This window comes from Manacus vitellinus, unplaced genomic scaffold (assembly GCF_001715985.3).
Source record: "Manacus vitellinus isolate BGI_N305 unplaced genomic scaffold, ASM171598v3 scaffold_5_pilon, whole genome shotgun sequence".
Lineage (NCBI taxonomy): Eukaryota > Metazoa > Chordata > Aves > Passeriformes > Pipridae > Manacus > Manacus vitellinus.
The window spans coordinates 37161586-37179307 of NW_021940682.1; the positions used below are offsets into that span (position 1 = coordinate 37161586).

The 17722-nt window shown below is 40.2% G+C and overlaps 2 protein-coding genes across 2 annotated transcripts; one reads left to right on the top strand and one right to left on the bottom strand.

Moving 5' to 3' along the window:
• Positions 1-426: 426 nt before the first annotated feature.
• Positions 427-8407, top strand: DBX2 (developing brain homeobox 2). Its single transcript, XM_029963516.1, has 3 exons — positions 427-556; positions 5121-5308; positions 7678-8407. The coding sequence occupies exons 1-3, from the start codon at positions 427-429 to the stop codon at positions 7996-7998; spliced, it is 639 nt and encodes a 212-aa protein (XP_029819376.1). The 3' UTR covers positions 7999-8407.
• A 5833-nt stretch (positions 8408-14240) lies between these two features.
• LOC103762986 (prolactin) lies at positions 14241-17720 on the bottom strand (the record flags this gene model as incomplete). Its single annotated transcript, XM_029963518.1, has 4 exons — positions 14241-14488; positions 16178-16357; positions 17391-17498; positions 17643-17720. Coding segments are annotated over 4 exons (561 nt in total), but the record flags the coding sequence as incomplete, so codon positions are not given.
• Positions 17721-17722: the final 2 nt, after the last annotated feature.

Here is a 17722-nt window from a genome sequence, read left to right on the forward strand (position 1 = left end):
TGAAGATGTTACTGGTTTGAGCATCATTGGAATACAAACTGATTTTGTTTTCTAGGATGTCATGCTTACTAGAGTTATTTTAAATAACTTTTTCAGATTCATTATACTCATTATTTCAACAACATTATTGAAACAATGTGTTCGATACCAATATTTAGGGAAAAAAATCCATAATTACACCAATTACAGAGGCAAATTTTAAATCTGCAGAGCTTCATTCTTATGATAAATATATTGAGAGTTCTGTGTATTATAGCTAAGCTACACATGTAAAATAAGTTTGCTAAATTAAAGAGCAATTACTTGGTTTATCATTGTTTGCCTTAAAAATATCACCATCTTGAAAAAAGGAAAAAGAATTTGTGGGGCAGGACTTTACACACTGACTTTTTGGAGGACTGTTGTTATGAATATCACCTAAGCTCAATGGATAATCAATTAGATCTATCCTTCCTTTCAGCTCTTTCCAAACACGTTTTTCTCCGAGCCCCGCCATTCTACTCAGCATGCTGTGGTGGGTCCTGTCAGCACCCTGCATCCCCCACTGCTTTTCCAAGTAAGTTTTTATGCTTCATCAGTAATGCTTGAGTTATTCTGTAAACCAAAGCAGCAGGATTTAATGTGTTCTGGAAAACTAATTGGTGATGCAATGGCAGCGGCTAATTCCTTCGTAAAATCACAGCAATCCTATTCAGAGGGTTTCCAAAGATTTATCAAACTTAAGTACACTGAGCAATTGTGAGAGGTTTCTAATGGCATTGAGACACTGAGACAGAGCTAACCTAGGAAAGCTCCTTGTTTTCAGTTTGCTAGAAACAATTCTTTAAAATCAGTAACTCTTCTAAAAATCGGTGTCAATAAACGTTTGCAAATAAGAAAAGAGCTGAAGGATCATAAAATGTGTGCTGCATTTTAATGTCTGTTAGGGACAAATTATGATTCAGGAAGCCCTAGCATTATTTAAACACAAGTAACTCTTTTTGCAGCAGTCAAATGTGTGCATGTTTAATTTGTTTTTCTTTTTTAATCATAATGTAAAAAATTGAAGAAGTAGGTTGGAAAGAATTTTGACCACCATGCAATATCTGTTCAGGATTAAGACCTGGAATGCACTTCCATTTAATCCAAAACCAAATTTAACCTTGATTGGGAAGATTGCCTACCATAATGTAAGAACAGTCATAATTTTACATATTTATGGCTCAGGAATACAAAGAGAAGGAGCATTTCCTTGTTCTTCAAAACAGCAGCACAAATCGTGTGTCAAATCCAAATGAAAATTGGAGCTTATACGTGCTCTAGCATATACTTTTTTATCACAGTTGCATTCAAACCCTTCCTAAGTACATGCTTTTTATGAATGTTTCAGAAGGGCAGTTGCTAAGTTGAATGATTCTTGACAAGTGAGGCAGCAAATGCTGGCAGTTTAATGAGCTGCAAGTTTCTGAGCACCTCTTTAGGGGGCTGACACTTTCCCACAGAGCGTTTTACATGGCCTCGGCTCTCCCACAATGGCTGACAGCACCATGACCAATCACCACTTTCACTTTACTCATCCACACGCGACCTCACCACAATTTTTCACTGTGCAGATGAACTTTAGGAACCATTTCACATTGAAAAGGCCTGGGCAAGGGTCAGTTGCCCTTTTGTATGGCCATAAAGCAATACTCTATGTGCCAGTCTTTTCTCCTGTCTCACATTCCAAGGGATTTTCTGGACACCATTTAAAGCACTTGACTGAAAAATAAAGCAGTGAATGAAACTGACTTTTATAGACTCATTCTAGCTCATCTTCCCATATAACCCTGTCTACCTGAAAAGGGATTTAGTGGATGAGCTGAGTGTATACAGGGACTTGGTGAATACATAGGCCCATTATCAATTGTGGGGATTGTTTATTAACCAGGACGGATACACTACTATTTTGGAAGTGACCTATTAATTGTCCATTTAACTAGAATGTATTGAATTCTAATGAAAAAATGGAAACCATGACTAAAGCTTTTACTTGCTCCTTCAAGGTGGTCTCTGACATAAAGGCAAATGAAGATTGTTCCACAGATTAAGAGGACATTTATCACTATATATTAGGATACAAAGGAAAGACTTAAAAAAAACCCCAAAGCAAAGCAAAAATCAAACCAACAACATAGGAAATAGTTAGTAACAGAGTCATATTTATGTCAGCAGAACACTAAACCTTTTGATGCACGTTCAGAGTGACAAGCTGCAAACTGACATATTTAATTTTGCTGTAATTGTTGAAATATATAAATGACTGCCTGTCCCATTGTAGTGAAAAATCCTTTAATTCACAAAATGAAATTTAGTTTTTGTGTAACAGTTGGAGTGCATTTTAGTTATTCTTAAAAAAATTCTCTAGGCTAGGCAGTTTGGGATAAGTTTCAAATTTTTTGACCGAATGGCTGTTTGCTAGTGCTTGTGAGCATCCTGCTCATAATTAAATTCTGTTTAGTTAATCTTTTAACTGTACCTTAGAGTGTGTAGATGCTTCCCTATTAAGTTAGTCTAATACAGGTGTTAAGCTGTACCCTACATACTGCCTGTATGGGAATTAATTGGTGCCTTGGGGCTCTGGCAGGAGGTTGTTTCCTTGCTGATTGACTGTTAACAATCAGCCAGGCAAGACAAATTTTAAGGGGTCACATAATCTGGCATCCTCTGTCCTCGGCTGACAACTCCATTGTGGAATGGAGCCCAGGAGGCAAGGACCAGCCCTGTTATGTCTTTTCCCTTCCTGGTGTCTCTCTTCCTGCAGTGGGGATGAGAGAAGGTGCCAGCTCTTCTGCTGCCACACTGTACCTTCCGGTAAACCTGAGAATGGCTGACAAATCGGCAGAAACTACTCAGATACTGCCTGGAAAAAGATAACTAAATCCACCAAATTTGAGCAAGAAAGGGAGAAAACATGCTTGAGGAAGAAAAGCCCCCAGCTTGCCCCCAGCTTCATGGGCATGATCAGAGCTTGGGGTGGGGGTCTTGAAGGGGCTATGCACTCTTCAGAGAAATATGAATCTGGCTTGCTCTTTTCAGAAACCTCCATTGTGGCATTTTGACATTTGTTCTGCAGATAGTTTTTTTGATTTGGATGAAGTCTTACTGTATCTCACCGTGTAATAAATATCAGGATGTTAACCAGTAGGTTATGATTTTTGTATCTGATCTCAGATATAATTTTGAAAATTGAAATGCATCTGTATAAATTTAGGATTATTTATGATGTAACATTGTAAATCATAATAATTACTTTTTATCACAGGCTGTTACGAGGGACAAATATGAAGACCAGTCCTTGAAGTGTAGAAAAATTCAAGAAAAGCATTGACAGAATGCAATGGTCTATAAATCAGTAACATTTCACAGTGGCAGTGTATTTTAAGGAGTAATCATTCTATACTTGCTCAGCTTCTGATATTGTTTCTCTCCTGGTCACAGCTGGAAGCAGGATGCAGGGGTAGTGTATGTCATATCAAACCAGTCAAACATGCACCACAAAAGTAGTTAGTCAACTTTGCAATACATACACATATACACTTCAGTTTCTCATCACGATACTACAATATCTTCAGTATATGTGTGTTTGTTTTTCTGTGTGTATTTAAAGACAGGTATATCCATGTGTATATATGTATAATATACAGAAGGTAAAGTGTGATGTAGCCCCAAGGAACAGTTTGTGGAAGCTGCATCTGGATTTAATTAGAATTTTCAAGAGCACTATATCATTTTGACAAACGTATTTAATCTCCCCCCAATCCATTACAGCTGACTAGAATAGACAGACTTTTTCACCAAAAAAATGTGCAGTCTTTTAGAGAATCTACTTTTCATGGGGAATTTGTCATTGGGTTTGATATGAAAATTATCAGATCCTTGATAGAAATTGAACAGCAACACACCTTTCCATCTGCTGTAACTATAAGCTACGACAGCAGTCTAGGCCCCTGTATATGAGAAGGTGGATAACAGGAGGACAACTTGCATCTTCAGAGTCTGAATTGCCACTCCTACAGAAAGATTGCAGGTATCAGTGGTTATATAGCCATGGCACAGGTTTATGAGCCAGAGAGAAGCTTTTTCCTGGCCTACTTGTACCTGCCCCAGTTATGACATCCAATGCCTGGTGATGGGCACTATTCAGCTGGCCTCTGGTCCTGCTCCCTGGGTGAGCATTTGAGGAAACTGGGAGTGATGAAGGCATACCAAGGCTCACCAGGGACTGCTCCTCATATACCATATGCTTACAGGGAGCATGGGAAAGCACTATGGCTTTAGATTTTATTTGGTGTGAGGAATGCAAGAGGTTTATCTGGATTTGGGTTTTCTGTGCTCTTTGTGAGGCCAGTGAAGGGACAATGCAAACACCTCTACTTCTCCACTGCAGCTCTGTCCCCCAACTTTGAGCTGTTTTCCAGGGTAGGATTCACTCTAGGCATAGGTCAAGGGGATGTGATTGGATTCGTTGAAAACTGCCCTCCCTGGACTTGCTATGAGATGTCAAAGGATTAGAAACCAGGCTGAAAGGAGTAAGTCCAAGTACTCCCCAAATCCTCTAATAAAGAAATTGCTGTGGTTTCCAGAATAAGTGAATGACCAGGGATTTTCTGAGAAATTTTTCACTCTGAAAGCCTTTCATTAATTAAAAAAACTAAAGAAAGCCTACTTAGTTTCTTTGAATCAGTATTAGAGACCACTTTTATCTGGTTTTACATTTCACACAAGGATAAAATAAACTCAAAGGAAAACTTATTGCAGTTTACTCAATTATGATGACAGGCAAAGGAAAGTTGAGAAGTTTCTCCCTGACTGTATTTGAATTTTGCAGTAGCATGAGCTCTGTATTAATGTTCCTCTATGAACTCATCTGATTTACTATGTACCGTGTCAAGGAGAGACTTGTGTTGACTACGGACAGCACTTCTAGATCCAAATGAGGATTTGGTCCTTAATGAACATGACTGAAACATTACAACACACTTATAACACCAACAAATCAAAATTGGGACAAGAGTCTGCAAGCATTATAATGAAGAGCACTTATGTGTTTCTCTGATATGTGCTAGATATTATAGGAAACTCTCATCTATTTCCACTAGGAGAGGAAAGTGTGCTGCCTCTTCTGACCCAGGAGTCTAACTCCAAGTCCCGCAGAGGCATATTAAGAAGAGCTGTCTTTTCCGAAGACCAGAGGAAAGCTTTGGAGAAAATGTTTCAGAAGCAGAAGTATATTAGTAAAACAGACAGGAAGAAATTGGCCCTTAACCTGGGTCTAAAGGAGTCTCAGGTAAGGAATGATATAATATCTGTGGCTTTCTGTCCTTTTGGGGAAAAATCTTTAAAATGGCTTTGAAGGAGGAAAATTGAACAGCACAGGGGCAGCCCTGAGCTCTTCCGTGGTGCAAAGACCTCAGTAAATCAATGGCAGTTTTAACCAGGGAGTGCTTGAACAGTTTCCTGGTTTATTTCCTCTATTTATACATTCAGAAATTGATTTATCCATTTTAATACAAAGCAGAAGAAACATGACCTCTGCATTTCATTTCTGACTCCTGTTTTCTGTCTGACAGAGCCCCCTTGGGAGCTTTGGGGTAGGGAACTATGCTCTATCCCACTGCTCGACAGGCAGTGATCTAGGCAGAAAACAACAGAGCATAGGGCCCTCCTGAGTGCCCTTTGCACTTGCAGATGAACAGCTAGGGACAATGCAGTCAACAGCACTTGCTCTGAAACCATTCTGCCCCAAGAGACAGGCAGCCATACCTACAGAAAGAAACTTGTCTGCACAAGGAAAGAGATCTTCAGAGCTGAGAGATACTGTAGGAGGAAAAATTTTTTAGGGTGACCTTCTAAAATACTCCCACTTTACTTACCAATTTACATTGCATGGGATTTTTCACATGAGTCTGAGCTGGCTTCCAGTGAGCTGCTCTGACTGAACAGGTACATTAATAGTGGTGCTGAGCAGTAATATCCCTATCTGGAATCTCAGCCTGACCTAGCTGCAGATAAAAACAAAGGAAAAGTGCTTGAAGGGCACAAAACCTGAAAGAAACTGGAAAAAGTTTGTGAGGGCATGTAACAGCAGAAAATGAACATAGTAGTTGCTGATAGGTGGGATTCTGAAGGTGCTGGAGTAGACACAGCCCTCTAGATTACATTTGAAAGACTGAGAGCGGGACAGCACACTTTTGTTCCTTTGCGTGCAACAGGAATGAAAATTCTTAAGACATGAATGGCAGAAGTTGTCTGGGGGACAGAAAAGTCTAGGAATGGTGATGGGATCTTTATCTTGGAGGTTTTCAGAAATTGGTAAGGCTCTCATTAATTTGATATAAATTTGCAGTTGGCTCCACTTTGCACAGGAGGTCAGATCTGGTGGTCTGCAGTGATTCCTTGCAACCTGATTGACTCCGTTGCAAGCACTGCAACAATAAACCAAAACAAGCAGAGTGTGGTGTTTCTCAGTGTGATGAACAGAAATATAATCTCTGCAGGAAAACTATTTTAATGGAAATGCTCAATTACACTCACCAGTGTGCTGCCTAAAATTTTCCCAAAATGTATTCAAATGCCTAATATTACAGTTGTTTCCTTGAGTTTATTTTCTGTGGTCATGTTATTCAAGAGAGCCTGGGGGAGGGAAAAATAATGGCATGATATACAGATAACTACTACTACTACTACAGGTAAATAATTTAATGATAGTGATAGACCAGATGATATCTGTCTCTTTTTTTCCCCTCTTGAAAAGAACAGCACAGTTGCTATGAACATTACTTCTTCAATTTTCTGACCAGTTGTGCTGGAGGACCAGTACCTGCCATCTAAGGCAATGATTCTCAAACCTTTGAAAGCATAGCCCCTTTGTCCTTCTGTCAGGTATCTGAGTACTAGACCTAAATGCAAATGTTTAAGGGAAAATAGAACAGGATCTGAATAATTTGGTTGATCACCCTCACCTTTATTCTCTTTGTGTAAAACCACTTTCTAGATGTATATTCCCCCAAGCTTTCCCCAGCATTTCATAAATGCCTTTGAATGCTTGTGTTAAAGAGTTGCAACTCAAAGTTTTTGTAAAATTGATTTTCTGTCAAAAGCGCACGGGTTCTAGGCAACTCCTGGAAAACTGTAGTCATTCAGACAAAATGTCTTTAAATCCTCACTCCTGTGTCCTATGTCACACACACATTTTGAAGTTATATGGCCAAGCTGGTTTTAGCTATGCTTGTAAAAGGGACAGTCGTACGTCTTACAGCCTCTTTTAAATAAGAGGGCTTCACATCGCTAGTAATATGGCTTAGTTTTTTTAATGATGATGTTAATTTTCTCTGGGAATTCTTTTCTGTCTAGAAGTATGTTGCTATAGGAAACTGCTCTAGCCTTAGCCACTGGGCTGTCCATTTTCCAGTCTTAGCCAAATAATCACCTGTTGGAGGTGGTAAAAGTCAAGGAGAATATTTGGCCCAGTTGTAGTAAATAGTGATGAGAAAATCCTCAAATAAAGTCAGTCAGCTAGCTTCACCAGATCTCTACTATAACAACGAATAAGGAAGGAATGTGAAACTAAGAGAATGGAAAGAAAAAAACCCATTTGCTATAGCAAAGTTGTTTAAAGAAAAGAATGATAATAAACTTTCATTGACTTGCAAACAGGTGAAAATTTGGTTTCAGAATCGAAGGATGAAATGGCGAAACTCCAAAGAAAAAGAAGTACTTTCAAACAGGTGCCTCCAGGAAGAAGGTCTTCAGGAGAACTACCTCTCCCAGTCTACCATGAATTTTACCTCCCCGTGCCCATCTGTATGGCAAGTGTCTGAGGAGCAGACAAGTCCAAGGTGGAGGGAGAATTCTCCAGGAAATTCTGAAAGACTGACTAGTACACAACCACCTCCAAGAGCAAATTCATCACAGAGCCCACTGTATTTGTATCCTGACCAAGACACTGCAAACAAGGCAGTTACATCATCAGTGTAAGGAAGTAGGGGCAGTTTGTAAATTGAGTGGGAGAGTGCAGCCTTCAAATGAGCAGTCTTTTAAGACTAACAATATTTGAATATTGTAAAGCTAACTAGTTTATGACTTAAAAATTTGCTAAAGTCTAACACCATTAAAATTACAAAAACTAATGACTTAAAAAGTATTCTTCAATACTCAGTCTTTTCTTGTGTTTTTTCCAGTATTGTACTGACCTTAAAAGTGAAATAGGAACTGATGGTAAGTAAAATGAAGTGAAGAGCATAAAGCTGTGCTCTGATTTATACATCTGCACTGTGTGTGATACTCATTAAAAACACACTGATAGAGAATCACTTTTATCTCTCATTGTAGTCAGACCAATTAATTTCTTTTGTGCATGAGATAAGAAAAAGCCTGTTTTTTTCAAGCCAGTAAGTGGTTTTGGGTACTTCTTGAAATTCATGAAATAACACAATAGATTCATAGGGATAAACATAAGCATTTTTGACATGTATTCTCCATCTGTCCTCACCTGTGTCACTATTCTATTAGTGTTGAATAGCATGGTCACAGGTCAGCTGATAACCCTGGTAAAGTGTGCAATACTAAAGGGCAACCAACCTACCCTATAAAATATTCCATATTTAAGTAACTTATGTGAATGTGTACTGGGAAATTCCATTCACTAAATCCTGTCTTTTCTCCCATGGGTAAACCTTACAGCATTCTTAACTCTGAATTTCAGTGGCTTTTGTCAGGGTGTTAGTGCATTCTGTTGTAATCTCTTTGGTATTTCAAAACTGTAACAACAGTATGCAGAATTGTAGCCAAAATGCACTAAGCAACAGACCCATAACTGGAAAAATTGCCACTACAGCTATCTCAGAGAAGTGCTTATGGAGATGGTGTACCACAGTAGCCCTATTTGTGACTTATTCCTGTTTAAGCTGGTGCCAATAGGGATACATTAGCATATGTCTGTATCAAGGACAGGGCAGTATTCTGTATAATACAAGTAGCCTCGAATAATATTATTAAAGCTACTTAAAATTACTTGCTTGCTTCATCTGATTTAAGGAAATCTGTCTATGAATTTAAGTGGGTTTTTTGTTTGTTTTATTTGCAAGGCTATATAGCTCAAGATGGGAGCAGAACACTGTTTTTCTCTATCATACATTTATGGATGCATTTGTTGAGAAGAGAGACTTACAGGCAAAATCTTCTGGAGAACATTATGGTTTTATAGGGACTGTTTGCTTTCTGGCATTCATATCTTTTATAGGCAAAAGAGATGATTATGACAATATAGTCTGGCTTTTCTAATCATACATGCCATGAATGTTTCTGATTATTCTTGTCTTGAGCTACAAATCTTTTGAACTGTATTGTACATCTTTCAAAAAGCCATACAATTGTTACTTAATGTTTTACCTTTTGATAGATGATCTACCATTCCCCTTGTTACATTGTGTATTCCCCATGTTACATTCCCCTTATTACATCTGGGAGGTGAAGTTTAGATACATTTGCAGCTAAAAAACTTGAGACTGTATGATGAAGCTTGTATCATAAAATTTTACATGATCAGGTGAGTTTTGTATCTCACCTTGTGCATATCCTGCCTTCTCTGTCACCAACTGCAGTCCTAGTCTTGCATTACATGTCATTCCTTGCAAGGGATTTCCTATGCTTGATTTAAAGAAAAAAAGCAATTACACAAAAATTAAAAAGTTACCTTTTCCTTCAGTTACAAACTTTCATCAGTGTAAGCTGCCTGGATACCTACCCTCAGAAGGCCCTTGAACACATTTGGTATGCCATGTGTTATATGCTGTTCAGTAATGTCAGGAGATTATTCCTATCTTGCAGTTGAAATCCCAGAACCAGCTCAGATTCTGCCTAAAGCCTTTTGGGGAACAGACAGATTGTGTACACATGGGGATGAATTTACTGTCCAATTGTGTTGTTGAAGTCATAGTCCTACTGAAGGACCAGCAAAAGTTGGTGGCCCAGACACTTGTGAAATGGGATTGCAGATATCTCCAAATTACTGTCGAATGATCAAGCGGTGGTACATGTGTCTGTGTATTTGTCAGTGCTTCCCATTTGGGAGGAAATCAGTGTATGGTGGGGGTGATTGGGGTTTTTCCATCTCACCTTTAATGGAAAGGGAGCTACTCATATTCTTTTACTGCAGGTCAGTCAAGCATTAGTGTTAGAAGCAACACTTTTGGACGGGGAGATGCAATTCAGAGTGCTCTCTGGGAAATTCTTTCAGTTGATGGTGTTATAAGCACAAAATGTGAACTGCTGTCAAAACTGTGGGCTGATGTGCTGAACAGAATACGTGTGAAAGATGTCTCACTGAGGCAAAGATCAACCAAGGCTCACACAGAATTGGTTTCACAGTTGTAATATGACACATGTTTTAAATTGAATAAATTCTGATTTCACTGTAGCTTGTTAAAACTTACACCGTCTCATAGTCCTCCAAATCTCTTAATATCTCCTATCAGTATTCTTATTCCACAGCTAGAATAGTTTCAGTATGCCAGGTGAAACATTCTTTACTTGAAAATGCTGATCAAGCTATCTTAAAAACCTAGAAGTATACATGTAAATCTTGAACTATATCTGAAATAATCTAATTCAATTAGTTAAAATGGATTTTGTCCCATAACACATATAACCTTGATTCCTCTCATTTAGTGCTATTTAAAGGAGAAGTTTCTCTTCAGTCCATACTGTAAAAACTTAGTAAATGAGAAACAGCACCCCATATGAATATAAAAATATCTTTACAATGCCAGTCTTTTCTTTGTGAAGGATCAAGTAGTATTTGTTTTCTTCAAATAATGTATGCATACTAGTTTTAGAAAGAACAAAGAGAGCACAAATTATATGCAAAATCCCCAGTAGGTACTAGAAGTACTTTGTAAGAGACACTTTGCAGAGGTGTAAGGCATAGAGTGCATCTGCTATAATGGAGTGACATGGTGGATACCAATGACACCTCCCACTTAAAACTAGGAATGTAATACTTTGACTTCAAAGATTTGATCTGATGGGTGACCTTGCTGCATGGTTGTAGGGTGTCTGAGGTATTTCCATGTGTAGCATTTAAAGACTATACTTAACAGGCTGTGGAGTATTATGAAGGACATTTATTGGGATCCTGGGGCTGGGGAAGGTTCGAGTACCTCAAATTGCTAATGCAGTTAAAAAGCTCAACTCTTCAGAGGTCACAAACAAAGCAGATACTTGATGGGCACCTCTCTGTTTGGTGCAGCAACATATCAATGCTAAAGTAATACACGATAGGGAAAGGGAGAACTGACTGAGACTCAGTACTTGCTTCATTACCCAAGCTGCAGGCTTACATGCCCTCAGGCTGTGCTGGTGACAGAGGGATCTCATTGCCCAACCTAGCAGCAGGATAATACTTTGATGCATTGTTGTTCCTCATGTGCCACCTACTTTCTCATTTTCTCTGCTTTTACATTTCTGTGCTGAAAAGTGTTCCCAGGGTTTAGCGCTTTGAAGGAGGCGAGTTATTTGTATGATCTCCTCCGTCTTCGACATGTTTTCCACCTGACCGCCAGCCACAACCCCTGGGAGGTCCTTTCAGCTGTCATTACGGTTGATTTCTGAGTGATCTTGGAACTCGCTCTGAGCGCCACAAGCAGGGCCATGGGGGCCACGGCCACCTCCTGTTGGAACACGGCCCGGGAGCGGGGCGGGACGGGAGGAGGCGGGATGGGACGGGACAGAGCCTGTCCAGGAGGGAGCTTCCCTCCGTCAGCGTCTTCGATCCCTCTCGTGTCTGTCACCTCTGGCCTCTGAGGCAGGATGACTGGGGTGTCTTTGCCGGTACGCGGTGGCATTGCACCACGGCACCGCTTGTCTCCTCAAGGAACGCGCGCCGGCCCCGCTTCAGGCTTTGGGAGCCAGCGATAACCCCTCGCTGGCGTGGGAGGCGCTCACCGCCAGCTGGCTGCGGGACTGCAGGACTGCGGACACGCAAGGTGACAGGATAGATGCTACAGCTCTTAATTGCTACTACATCTTCCGTGATCACAGGTAGATGCAGGCAAGTGTGGCATGCCCCTCTGGTCCTGTTAGTTTGCCCAGAGGAGCCTGCCTTTGTTATCTTTGGAGCTGTGTTTTGTTTCCAGAATGTCTTCAAAATTTGCACACGAGTGCTGCTATTTTGTTATGTATTTGTAGTATCTTACTGCTGAAGGAACTGCAGCTAGGAACTGAAGGGCAGGCATGATGTAACCCCTTGCCTTTCTACCATACCTGACACAGCAGACACGAGACATGAATTGTGAACACTCAACAGCTTCTAGCTGCAAAAGTATGTCAGCTGTCCACCAGACAGTAGATACCTGAGAATATTGGCAGTTATGGAGATGTAACTGAAAAGGTTGTTCCTCTGGTCTGCATAAATGCTTCTCTGAAATCTTCCCCTGCTTCCCCAAATTCAGTATCATTATTAAATAATCATCAGCATTTTACTCTCCATTCTTGGTTGTCTGAGTTCCATCTACTGTCAGCAACCATCAAGATCAGGGAAGGCCAGAAAAGAGCATTTGGGGATGAAATAGTCAAGAATATTAAAGATAAATCCATGTTGATTATAACTGCTTGTTCAAATGGCTCATTCAGGATCTGAATGCAAAGAAATTTTGTTCTATGCACAGCCATCAGTACCCCCCTGCTGCTAGGAAAATGTGATTTCCATAAAATATCTGACAGCTTTCACATGTTTATTTTCTAGGGAGTTTGTTGTCATTACTGTAAAACCCAGCCCTGTGTCAGCATGTGGAATGGGAAAAAGACTTATTGTTACACCATGTTCAGCCCTGTAATGCTATTTGGACCAGAATTCTGACTTACTTTTAGCAGGAAAACCTTTTCTTTAGGAGTTTCTACTAAAATCAGTGAAGATATTACAGGTATAAAAGGGCATTCAAAATTAATAAAAGTGCTAGGAGCTAGATCATACAGGACACATGTGAAAGCCCATCGAAATGATTAAGAAGTATGATGTACTGCCATGGGCCCTGCAGTTACATGAACTGATCAACATCAATGCCACTCTTCAGTGTTAAGCAATATTCTGCAGGTGGGTATGTATAAAAGGGGGGAAACGTTTTCTTTACATAAAAGTATACTTTATTGATAGTACATAGATGTATTTGTACCAAGGTTTAACAAATTGAATCTCACTTTCAACTACATTTCAGTTTCTGTAAAGCTTTCCACAGCGTCCCACATGACATCCTTATCTCCAAATTGGAGAGACGTGGGTTTGAAGGGGGGCCTATTTGGTGGATAAGGAATTGGCTGGATGGATGCAGCCAGAGTTGTGGTCACTGGCTCTTATGTCTCGGGGGAGGCCAGTGACAAGTGGTGTCCCTCAGGGCTCTGTCTTGGGACCAGTGCTCTTCAATATATGCATCAATGACACAGACAGTGAGACTGAGTGCGCCCTCAGTGAGTTTGCAAATGACATTAAGCTGAGCAATGCGGTTGACGTGACAGAAGGATGGGATGCTATTCAGAAGAACCTGGAAAAACTTGAGAAGTGGGCCCATGAGAACCTCATGAAGACAGTCTGAGAGAGTTATGGTTGTTCAGCCTGGAGAAGAGAAGGCTTCAGGGAGACTTCATTGTGGCCTTCCAGGACTTAAAAAGGGCTTATAAAAAAGAGGGAGAGTTGCTTTATACATGGGCAAATAGTGACAGGACGAGGGGGAATGGTTTTAAAGTAAAAGAGGAGAGATTTAGATGAGATGTTAGGAAGAAGTTCTTTACTCAAGAGGGTAATGAGGCACTGGAATAGGTTGCCTAGAGAAGTCGTGGATGCCCCATCCCTGGAACTGTTCAAGGCCAGGTTGGATGGGGACCTAAGCAACCTGATCTAGTTGAAAGTGTCCCCGCCCATGGCAGGGGGATAGTAACAAAATGATTGTTAAGGTTCCTTCCAGCGCAAGCCTTTCTAGGATTCTATGTATATATCTAAACTGTGTGAATCAGCCATAATATAGTCTGTCACAGTGTAATGTACAAGGACATTTATTTATCTACTGCTAGAGTACTCCTTTTTATCAGGTGCATTAACCCACACACACACATAATGCTTTATTTAATATTTCATCTGCATTGGTCAACTGTGTCAAATAGCTGCCAAAGGATTTCAAAACCACTTTCCCATTACAATTATTGTAAATGTGATGATTTATAAGTTCTATTTTTGTATCTTTATAAGCAACATGCTGAAGACTACTTGTCAAGGGATTACAACTCAGCAACTATTTTCTGGCATAATCCTACATTTGAGAATTTTTAAGTAGCTTTGTACTTTATTGGAGTCTCTCCTGAAACAGTGGATGAAGTCAGAGTCACTCATCATGTTTGCTTCATTACTAATTGATAAACCAGTGCCTTCAGATGATGCCATTCCATTTAACGAGTTGCTGATGATCCCCATTGACTGCATCTGTATTGAAATCAGGAAAAGAAGTATAATTTGTAACTACACATATAATGAATCTTGAAAATGCTAGTGCAGAAGTCAACTGAGGCCTCACTATGTTGGGATGTGCTACTCCAGATCTTTCACATACTTATTGAAGATATATGTAAAGCTCCTTACATAGAAAAACATTTTTTATCCTTATGGTATCTATACAACCTTTAGACTAGACTGAAATGATTTGATATTCTAGTAATGAATACTGGGGTGTAGCTCCATCTGAGTTTAAGTAGAGGAACCCCTGTTTGGTAATCCTCTTGAAGAATTATAGCAAATCTGTCTTGAGATTTTTTAGCCATTTATTTTAATGAGCTTTGTGAAGGGAAGCTTCTAATGTGAGCGTCCATCAGTGCTGCTTAACCTGGTGAACTGGGCAAACTGTGATCACCTCTCAGAGTAGGAGCTTCACAACAGAAGCAAGTTTAGAATTTTTCTGTCTTACAGAAAAACACAGCTGCAAAATATGGAATGCATTTGCATTGTTTGCTTAATTTTTGTAATTATATTCCTAACCTGTGCTATGTCCATAGTAAAGAGAGGTCAATACTTCAAAGCTTTCCTTCTTAGTAATTCCTTCAAAGGTGTTTTAGATGAAATAAAGCAAGTAAATATACAAAAAGTGTGTAGCTAATTTAGAGTTTGATGGCTTGCTTCAGCTACAGAATGAAGAAAAGGTCAGGCTTTGAGGTTGAACACTTCTGAATTTTAAGGCCATTTTAACCCAAAACCATTGCTGCATTTGGAAAACAGGGTTTCTATTTGTAGCTCTGAGTGACCCTAATCAGGGATGCATTTTAGAGCAGGGTACAATTCAGTCTATCCTAGTTATAAGCTACTTACCATTTTAAAACTCATATTCCCCACCTGTGTTCACAAAGCTGAAAGGTGATCTACTAGTGTAAGATACCAGTTTGTTAATTGCTTTTTGTGGTGAAATGGGTACCTTGGCAGTGTGGCCATTGCAGAGAATGGGCACACAGCCTTCATTGGTTTAGCCAAAACTACAAATAAGTTTAGATATGAATGCACAAGAAATGCAAAGATCAGGACTACTAGCTAGTAATGAGAAGACAGAAATGGAAATAACAAAAATACATCCTATAGTTTATATATGATCTGCCAGAATTTGGAATGGAGTTTTGAAATTGTTTTGTGATTGGCACTGGACTTAAGCAATGTCACTGTTGTCTTGGAGAACTTATCCCAGCATAAAATTATTGCCTTAGGAAAGAGCTCTTTTCAGCAGACAGCAGTGATACTTGAATTACTTAGAATGTAAATCCAAATAAAACTGAAAACAAATAAGCATTTATCATGCCCTACCCACATCTCCTCTACTACCCTAGAAAGGTCAAGTGGCTCATATGTGAAGCTGTAGAAGGTTCTAGTCTTTGTACTTGTGTCTTTCTTTCATATATTTAATATTACTAAATATTACTTGTCAGATATCAAAATCTATAATGACATTTATGTATGTGCCAATCGATAAACTAAGTCACATCCTTTGACACAAAGGTGCCTGTATCTGTAACAAAGTCCAGCGTTTTTCTGGATCAGAGCCTTCAAGCCCAAGTGGGAGCAGACACTGCCCCCTCCCCAAAGTCAGTCATGCCACATAACTGGTATAAATAAAAACTACATCAAAAATCTTACCTTTTCTGTTACTTTCTCAACTCCAGTCTTCAGCTCATGTACCATATTGCTGATTTGCTTAGCTTTGCTAAGGCTGTCATCAGGTAGCTCTTGATGGTGCTCAATATGCTGGTTAAAGTGGGAAAGCGGTTCTTTCCAGGCTTGCAAAAGTTTCAGTATCAAGTGAGTTAGTTCTTCTCTCTTATAAATTAAAACCATAAAGCTCTGTTACTTTGCAGTAGATCATATGAATAATGTTAAACAGACTCATTGTGAAGTCTCAGCAGAATTAAGATTTATATCTGCAATTCAATACTTAAAGGCCACTCTCTCACTGGTTATTTGCTTATATATAATAACACCCAGAAGTTGTATTTGTCTAGTTTTCAACTAACAGGGGCAAGGCCTCATCTCCCTCTGCCATTCCAGGGGACCTTCTGGGCATCTTGGGCAAAGCTCCTCGCTCCATCACGACCAAAACAAAAACGTTAACATTTGTCTTTGTCTGTCTCTTCCAAGAGGCAAAAGTTTCTCTCAGTGCTGTATCCCTGACTTCACAATTTGCTTTTTCTCTGTCTGAAGAAACTCTTCTGGCTCTTCTTTAAACTAATAACGATTTTTTTCTCTTTGCCATTATGACTGTCTAAACCAATTTGCTGTTCTTTTCCCCTTACCAGTTGAGATAATGACTGTTGTTTCTTTCTCCTGATTGCTTTTTGTACTTTGCAGTGACACTGATTAATTTAACTTCTCTGCCACATACACACAGTGTGTGTTCTAAGTTTCCATTCCACAGAGATTGCCACAACAAAATCAAAAGATGTCTGTCTCTCAGTCATTTTGACAAACTACTACTTCAATATCCTTATTAGAACTAATATTATGATCCGAGAATAGACAACCATATGCAGCTTTTAAAATACAACAAACTAATGATTCATATGCAGTACTTCTATGATGTGCACCTGTTTGGGGTCAAAACTTAGCAGCTTCTTCCTTCCATTACTGATGAAGCTCCGGCGACATAAAAGCCTCTCTGCCTATCTCCAGCCCGAAGGGAATCATCACAGTGTGATGAATTTGGGTGTTCCGACGGGACGGGAGGTATTTTCCCCTTTCTTCAGAAGAGAGAAAGGAGGCAGTGTGACCCGCGGAGTCCTCTTCCAGCCCCTCAAGCCCCGTTGTATCCCCTTCCGCCCTGTCTCTGCCCGCCGCCGCCGCCTTCCCCCCTCACCGGGATTTTTTGGGCGTATTCTTTGCCGTTGGGAGTCAGCATCCCCGACGTGTGGCACTTCCGAGCGGGCTTTCCCAGCTCGTTGTCACGGGGAGGAAAGTGTTTTTCCTACGGGGGAAGAAAACGTAAACATATACCGAGACTACCACCACTGCCCTCTATCCCCCATCTCCCCCCCATCCGCCCCGCCGGCAGCCGCTCCCAGGGCGGCGCAGCCCCGCTCCGCGGCAGAGGGACTGGCCTGGCACTCACTAGCTCGGCGTAGAGCGTCGTAGAGAGGCTGTGGATCCTGCCCGAGTGCCGGATCACCCGGTCGAAGAGATCGGCCACGG

What these genes read in the sequence shown, in the direction of transcription:
- DBX2 (XM_029963516.1), top strand. Translation starts at nt 427, where the DNA reads ATGGATAATCAATTAGATCTATCCTTCCTTTCAGCTCTTTCCAAACAC. An exon ending in ATCCCCCACTGCTTTTCCAA is followed by an intron (nt 557 to 5,120) that starts GTAAGTTTTTAT and finishes TATTTCCACTAG; the next exon opens with GAGAGGAAAGTGTGCTGCCT. An exon ending in TGGGTCTAAAGGAGTCTCAG is followed by an intron (nt 5,309 to 7,677) that starts GTAAGGAATGAT and finishes ACTTGCAAACAG; the next exon opens with GTGAAAATTTGGTTTCAGAA.